This window comes from Mugil cephalus, chromosome 6 (genome assembly GCF_022458985.1).
Source record: "Mugil cephalus isolate CIBA_MC_2020 chromosome 6, CIBA_Mcephalus_1.1, whole genome shotgun sequence".
Classification (NCBI taxonomy): Eukaryota; Metazoa; Chordata; class Actinopteri; order Mugiliformes; family Mugilidae; genus Mugil; species Mugil cephalus.
This window is the reverse complement of record NC_061775.1, coordinates 28,863,048-28,871,210: the sequence shown is the minus strand read 5'-3', so window position 1 is coordinate 28,871,210 and position 8,163 is coordinate 28,863,048. Positions and strand designations below refer to the sequence as shown.

General features: G+C 50.3%; 1 protein-coding gene across 1 annotated transcript; it reads right to left on the bottom strand.

The window, feature by feature from the left end:
* Positions 1-385: 385 nt before the first annotated feature.
* On the bottom strand, positions 386-8,032 carry map1sa (microtubule-associated protein 1Sa). Its single transcript, XM_047587379.1, has 7 exons — positions 7,725-8,032; positions 6,541-6,642; positions 5,860-5,942; positions 5,464-5,604; positions 2,368-5,338; positions 1,705-1,904; positions 386-757 (listed from the first exon to the last, which is right to left on the bottom strand). The coding sequence occupies exons 1-7, from the start codon at positions 7,888-7,890 to the stop codon at positions 602-604; spliced, it is 3,819 nt and encodes a 1,272-aa protein (XP_047443335.1). The 5' UTR covers positions 7,891-8,032; the 3' UTR covers positions 386-601.
* Positions 8,033-8,163: the final 131 nt, after the last annotated feature.

Here is an 8,163-nt window from a genome sequence, read left to right as displayed (position 1 = left end):
AACAGGACGTGTTGTTAATGAGTAGATCACCAGCTCCACATCAGTCTATCATCCTGCCGCTCCACTTATCTGGGATCTGAGTGAACCAGGCCCGAAGAGTTGCAGCTGAATGTTTCATTGTTTCAGTAGCAGCCTCCCTGGCAGCTCGTAGGCTGATCTTTACTGAGGGGAACGAGGACAGAGCTACACCTCAGTCCATCTATGAGTCTAGGGGACAACGGGGGAGGATGGACGTGGGAGGATGGACGGGATCTGGATCAGATCAGGATCTGGTGGAGTGAAGAAGGATCCTTTCCTCTCCCAGTCTGGATTAAGAGCATTGAGAGGGTCCAGGAGGGTGAGGGGGTAGATGTCTGGGGGGGGGGGGGAGTGGGGTGGGGGTGGGGGGGGGGGTCCCAGTACAGGAGCCGAGGCAAAGATAGGGCACATAGTGAAGGAATGAAAGAGTCCAGCCCTTATTAGATGGGACCAACATGAGCTGGGAAGCTGCACCACACATGCATGTGGGCTTTGCCTAGATACGAGTGAGGGGCCCCGGCTTCGCTAACCATTTCTAACTGAGCATGCTCACTAGCGGGCTGGGGCGGACGTGGGCGGGGCTTCAGAACTCGACCTTGCAGGCCGGGAAGGTTTCGTCCTGCATGGCCACGGTGCTGTTGCTGCCCAGAACCGTGACGGAGAGTTGCTTCTGGCGCTCCAGCGTCTCCTGGTACCACTCATGCATCGCCAGCGAATCAAAGGTCGGGATCAGAGTCACCTGGAGGGAAACGGACCAATCAGAGAAGAGACAATTAGATCAGAATAGTTTAGATTCAACTCTATTCTCATTCCACATGTTCAGGTCCAGATCAACTAAACCCAGTTCATCATCAACCAGAGGTTCAGTCAGAACTTAGAGCTGGAGCACAGACAGTGGGACATAAGAGGGACGGGACAGGCTGGTTATACACTGGACATAAGGACGGACATAAGAGACGGGACGGTGGTTATAGCACATGGACATAAGAGGGACGGGACATAAGAGAGACGGGACAGGCTGGTCTATAGCACATGGACATAAGAGGGACGGGACATAAGAGAGACGGGACAGGCTGGTCTATAGCACATGGACACATCTGTGGTTTAACGTCCTGGACGCAGTGTCGCAGTGGAAATAGAACAATACAAAGGATGTACAGTGGCGGAAAAAGGTTTTCACCCAATAGAACTAAATTCTTGACAGTTTCAGTTTTTGAGTTTAAATTCGACAGTGTTGGTGACAAGTAACAGAGAACGTGTGAAAACTGATCAGAAATAAACCATCACTTCCTGTGTTAAGTTCCTGGTTTTACACATTTATATCAGATGTGATCACAGATACAGACACGAAGCAAAGAGTCTTCAATAAAAAGCACAACCTTCATTTCTTCTGTTTTTAATGGAACCATGATTTTTTTCGGCCATTTCAGGATTTCTGTGACAGAACTAAGGTTCTTTGTGCCATATTTCACACATGCATGCGGAGTCCACTGTTTTCCACCACTGTACAAATAATTATGCCAAAAGTGTCCATGGAAGATGTAAACATGACTGGATGAGGAACGTGACTGAAGCGCCAGTGGAAACAGTAGTTTCTAGTTCTTAGGATTCAAAAGTTTAATCAGATTAATGTGGAACTGTGGATTAAAGATTAAATCTCATTCATGTGAAGCTGGTGTCACAGACCTGGACGTCCGGCCAGTTGCTCTTCCCGTCCAGCAGAGAGTCCAGGATGGTCCTCATCGACGCCTCCTTCATTGCATCGTTTCCGCTGATGATGTAGTAGGAGGAGCGGAGGCGTCTGAAGAAGTCCAGGTCCACGGTGGAGGAGGAGCTGCTGGAGGGCAGGTAGACCAGGTCCAGGTAGACCACAGAACCCTCAGAACCTGATGGAAGAGAGAAGCGATCAGTGGCTTCGCTCCTATGATCTGATGAAATTATCTAGACCAGGGGGGTCTTGTTCAAAAGGGGTCTGTCTAGTCCTGGTCTGTCTGGTCCTGGTCTCAGTGTTGTGTTCAGTGGATAAATTAAACATAGAACTTATTCTCATTGATAAACTTCAGTCTTTAATTTTGTCACTTTTCATGTGGGGGGCCAGATTAGATCCTCTAGTGGTCCACTTTCGGGCCGCAGGCCGTGTGTTTGACACCTGTGGCCTAGAGGTAACCCACAGAACCCTCCCAACACAGAACCAGCTCTGTATTTTGGTTTCTAGCATCACATCTAAAACAGAGACTCGTTTGTTGAAGAGTCAACTTTCAGGATCAGTTTTCTGTTTTAGGGTCAAACATGATGAGGTTAAAACCTGGTTCAGGTCCAGTGGAACCTGTGGTTCTGGTCTAAGCCTACCTGCAGACGGAGCTCTTGCAGGTCCGGTCTTGGATCCACCAAGTGAACTTCGAGATGGTGGCTTGATGTCGGGGCTGGCGGCCACCTTGAGTGCCCCCTTCGACTTCCCGTTCAGAGCGGCGCCTCCAGACGACGCCTTCGGCTGTAGACCTGGTCTCTTGGTCCTAGAAGCGGAGGTCTTCAGGTTCTTGTCGGCCTCTGCGTCGGCCATGCAGGCTCCAGGCTGGGGGGGTAAAGGAGGCAGGTCTTTGACCGGGGCAGGAGGCGGGTCATGGGAGGAGAGCGGTCCCGTCCTGTGGGTGCAGTAGGAACTCGGGTGATCTTGTGGGTGAGAAGGTGGGAAGAGGTCGCTGGACTCGTCATCAGAGTCCATGTCCGCTGTGATGGACGGACAGTCCTCGGTGACGGGGGGGACATCGGAGTCCGTGGCTGTCGGGGGGGAGTCGCTGACTGACGATGGAGGCGTTTCCTGGCTGTAGGTTGAGGGGTCGCTGCTGCTCTGGTCCTGCGGGTGGTTGTTGTTGATGGGGGGTTCTGGTGAGGTCCTGGTGGCCTGGCCCAGGTTCACATGCTGCTGGTGGGCGTGCTGGAACTCACAGGGGGACACCAGGCAAAGATCAACGTCATGTGGGACGTCTGGGACGAGTTCTGACATGGTGTGGATGTTGGACCCGTGATGGGAACCCAGAGGTTGGATCGCCCCCGTCTCACCAACATGTCCATTTGAGTAGACTTTAGGTGGAGTAGGTGGCAGGACCTGCTCTAAAGAAACCGACAGGGATTCGTCCACTTCCGTAGAGTGAGGTGAGCCGAGCTCAGCTGGCATGGAGGCGACGGTGGTGGAGGAGTCCACCATCCCGTCCTTAGAGGGACTCAGGGTCAGGAGGCTGGACGGTTTACCCTGTGAGGACATGGAGTTTCCTTGGCCTTCCCCCAGAGAACCAAGCTCTGAGGTTCTACATGAACCTCCCTGGACGTAGTCCTCAAAGCCCAGACTGGACTCCCTGGCCGCGAGGCTGCTGTCGTCCCCTAGACCCTGATGGAAAGGCGTATGTCCGGCGCTGTTTGGGGCAGAATCTGCAGGAGAGACAAGATCCAGAGTCTTTTCCTCCGGTCCGTTCTTCAGAGCCTCCGCCGGCTGGAACGAGGTCGGAGTCAGGTCAAAGTTCACTGCCAGCTCAGCCTTCGGTTTTCTGGTGACCACGTCCTGGTCCCTCTCTGGACTCTCTGTGCTAGCGCTCTTTGAGTTCTGGCCTCTGTTCCCGTTCTCGTCTTCCAGTCGTAGCTTTGGACCTTGGACAGTATCAGTTCCAACCTGCTTCTGGTTCTCCTCCTTGGAGCCAGACTTTCCTTTGGTCACCCTGTTTAGAGGGTCTTTCTTTGTTAGGGTCCCGTCCTTCTTCAGAGTCTTTCCTGAAGCTTTCCTCTGCTCCGCCAGACTCGTCACCTTCTTCACCTCTTTGACCTGCACCTTCACAGCTTTCTTCTCCTCTGTTTTCACGTCCCTCTTTCCGTCCTTCTTTGGTTCAAGTTTAAGGTCTTTCTTTGGTTTTGGATTCACGGTTTCCTTCTTCACAGTTTCTTTCTTCTTCTCTTCATTTTCTTCCTTCTTTGCAGCAACAGCGACCTTCTCTTCCTTCTTCTTCACCTCCTTCTTCTCTTCCTTTGACACGTCTTTCTTTGGAATCAGTTTTTCAGCTGGTTTTGTTGTCTTTGACTTAGCTTCAGCTTCCTTCATCTTGGGCTTTTCTTCGGTGGTCTTCTTTTCTTTTTGTAAAGCGTCCCCAGCTACTTTAGACTTTGTTTTGGTCTCTAGTTTTTTGATATCAACCCGTCCGGGTTTTTCTTTCTGCAAGGCACTACTGGGTCTGAGGTCCCTGGACTGGGTCTTAAGGCTTTCCCGACTCTCACCGTGTTTCAGTTGCTTCTCGGTTTTGGAGGCTTCAAGGTCCTTCAAACACACACTTGGATGTTTGAGGAACTCGAGATGTTTGAGTTTTTCAAGTCCATCCAGGATTTTGGTCTGTGGAGTACACCCTGGGAACAGGACCCGGATGATCTTCTCCTGAGGGCTGGATGGATGCCAGACCAGTAAAGCACAAACGGAGGCGAGGCAAGGCAGCGGCAGGTCCGAGCCCGTCACGTTACAGCTGTTCGGCCAAACCTGCATCAAAGTTTCGAGTTCTATGCTGCCACCGACTGGATTCAGTGTGTACAGCTCCAGACGGCCCACTCCCATCTTCTGAAACAGGATGACTGGTTCTATGACGGCTCCCCCGGGCCGGGTCAGAGGCTCTTGTTTCATTGACAGTCTTTGTAAGAGCTGCAGAGTGAGCGCTGCCTGGTCGCAGCTCCTCAGCTCGCTGGGATTCGCCGGGATGGACCGGAGTCGGTCTGGAGCGTTGAGGAAGACGACGCCAACCTCCGGGGAGATGAGGTTCTTCATCCAGTCCTCTTCGGTCTGAGCTCCAGACAACTCCTCCTCATCCAGCTCGGCGACCTTCCTCAGCAGCAGACTGTTCATCCCCGGCAGGTTGTCCAGGCCGATGTGGGTCAGAAGCACCGAGTCGATCCTGTCCAAATGTCGGACCAGTTTCCAGAAGCAGGAGCGGGTGTCGGACCCACCGTTGACCAGGATGTTAAACCCGTTCACAGCAAAGAAGGCAGAGTCGCCCCTCCCGCCAGGGAAGATGTAGCAGCAGGGCCGGGACAGTTTCAGGAAACCCACGGTACTGGGGGGCTCCAGGAGGTCGAAGGGCGACTCTGGCTCCAGAGACTCGGACAGGTACTCTGTGAACTCCTGCAGACCCTCCATTTGAGGGAGGACCAGGGGAGGGTTGATCTGGATATTTATGTACTCTTGCAAGTTGTGTTTACCCAGCAACGAGTCCTTCCAGAGACCAGAGTCTGGACAGCTGAGGGTGAGGCTGGATTTCAGGGCCGAGTCCGCTGTGCTCAGAAGCTCAAAGACCTGCAACACAGGGACCAGATCACACAGAGTCCTGGTTTACCTTAAATAGTTTTCAGGGTTTAACCCTTTGTTATGTAGCCCTATTGTAGGCTGATGCATGAAATTCTTGCAAATCTATTTTGTACCTCATCATCATTGAGGAGGTGCAGAAGGTGGTTGAAGGAGAAACATCCTTTCTGCAACACGATGTCTCCACTGTCCTCCACAAACTGACCGGCCACAATCAGCAACTTGTGTCGAGACGAGTCACAGATCAGACGCCGAACCTGCAACAGGACCAAAGCTCCTCTATAACAACGTTATATCGCCTATAATACAATACAATATAATATAACAATACAATACAATGTAGGACTAATAGTCTTTGCTGGATCTGATCTCATGCTCAGAGAAACTCAGCAGCTGAACTCCTGATGTTCACGTGATGATAATGAACGGGTTCCTCAGATAAAGAAGCTGTGAAGATGACTCTCTGACAGATCAGCTGATGTTTGTTGTTGTTCTTCAGCCTCGTCTCTTACCTCTGAACAGACCAACTCCTGAGCTGGATTTACCACAACCAACACGTCCAACACGTCTCCACGGTGCTGCAGCGTCCTCTGACCTGAAGACAACAGACACACAAATAGACAAATAATCAAACAATCGGGTCATTAAAGGATAAAATGTGGCTAAAAACATCCTCCACATTCAGTACGATTACATGGACGTGAACAAAGTGAATTATTGTCTTAATCTGACTGTAACTGGACAAGAGCTCATGTCAACATGTTAGTCCACTAAGACCCCAGAAAATGAGACTGGAAATATAGTAGACACCTTCATCAGAGTTAAACTAGACAACAGGTTTGACCCCGGAGCAACAACATGCAAGAGGAAGAAGGTAGAATAACCACCTGAGGATAGCGCCACCTTTCCTCCACAGTGAGTAGCACAATTAAAAAGCTGAACTATTCTCCACCTGGTTGTTGTTTGAAATGAACTCCAGCTGTTTATTATGTGACATAACAGGTCAAGCAGAAAGGAGCCGTATTAACCCTCTGAGAAGACAATATCGCCCCCTAGAGCAGAGGAGGAGGACATGTCCCCGTCTGTCACAGCATGTAAACGCACTGAGGGACAACTCGTCCACCAGATAAACTGAGATAAACTTTAACATCATCTCCCAGAATGCACTGCAGGGCAGGGCAGGTGCTTCTCACCTGGGACCTGCTCTGACAGGAAGGCCGAGTGTCTCGACACGAAGAGCTTAAGCTGCTGATCCACCACAGAGACGTCCAGGTCCACGGGCCAACGACGGACACCTGGAACACACTCACCTGGTTAATGGATCACACTCACCTGGTTAATGAATCACACTCACCTGCACCAGACAAACTAGACACCTACTCACAACTCTGGACGCAACGATTACCGCTTCCTGATTAACATTAAGATAATATCATTCCATATTTTTATTATCATTAAAACCATGTCTGATTATTACTTGTTTTTTTCAAATAAAATTGGGATAAATGATTCCAGTGCAGGTGTATAAGTACTTTCTGAACATTTTGAGAATATCTCATCAATACTATGATAATAATGAAAACTGATAATTTTGGTAACAATCATCACACAATTAAATTTTCATAAAGTTACATCCAACAAAGTAAAAACAGCCCATCAATAAACCAATAGGAGCAGCAGCAGTAGAAGAAGAGGAAGATGTAAAGCGGGGGGGGTTATTATTCTAGTTCAGAGGCCACATTCAGACCAGTTTATTGGACTTTATTACTGGACTCTGGACTCACCATGTGCAATATTTTCCCATATCCCATGTTATTATAGAGCAACACCTCAGAACACAGGCTCACTCATACTTGTACAGATTGTTAAACATATTTCTTATATTTTTTACACTGATGTGTGTATTCTTACTATAATTGTCTACTTATCGCATACATTGCTCTTTTTTCTGAACAGTGGTTCACTCTGAGTAGGAGCTGCTGTTAATCACAGTGTTAATAATGTGAATGTTGACCCCAGGCTGCAAACGTCCCTTTCTCCTGCGGTTCTCTAATGTAACATGTGACGTTCGAGTTCCCTCAGAAACAAGACGACTTCTCATTAGAAACAGACAGGATCCTCGTGATCACTGAAGGGGTCTGGTTCTGGTCCTGGATCAGTCTAACTGGACCTGGACCAGAACCAGACCTGGGGGACAGGAACTAACCAGAAACCAGACCTAACCCGGTCCGGACCAGAAGTCAAACTGAATGTGAATAAAAGTGAACCCGGTCAGAGAGCTAAGCTAATAGGCTAACCCTCAGACTTCAACAAAAAGAAGAAGATTTAAAACTTTTAGAAGCGGAACCCCGAGGACCGGCTCCAGCTCGCTCCCTACCGGACTCGATCTGCTCTAGCAGCCGCTCCAGGAGACCGCTTCCCGGCCCCAGGGCTCCGACCACCACCAGCAACGAGTAGTCCACCGAGGACCCGGGACCACACGAACCGGGACCGCACGAACCGGGAGGGGAAGAACCGGGACCGCCGCCCCACTCCGCCGCCATCTTGGCATCATGGACAGTCCGCTGATGACGTCAGACGCACCCTGACGCTAAGCCGCGCCCCGCTGACAGCAGAGGCGGGAAAGTTTTTAAATGGCACAACTCCTGGCCAATCACAGACGAGAGATGAACTCCTGGCCAATCACAGAGGAGAGATGAACTCTTGGCCAATCACAGAGGAGAGATGGACTCCTGGCCAATCACAGAGGAGAGATGAACTCCTGGCCAATCACAGAGGAGAGCTTCTAATTTTCCTGTATTTTTAGATCAGATGGA

Coding starts and splice junctions, on each gene's coding strand:
- map1sa (XM_047587379.1), bottom strand. CDS start 7,890: ATGGCGGCGGAGTGGGGCGGCGGTCCCGGTTCTTCCCCTCCCGGTTCG. Junction 5,339..5,463: donor ACCTCCTCAATGATGATGAG/GTACAAAATAGA, acceptor CCTGTGTTGCAG/GTCTTTGAGCTTCTGAGCAC. Junction 758..1,704: donor GCAACTGGCCGGACGTCCAG/GTCTGTGACACC, acceptor GTTTCCCTCCAG/GTGACTCTGATCCCGACCTT.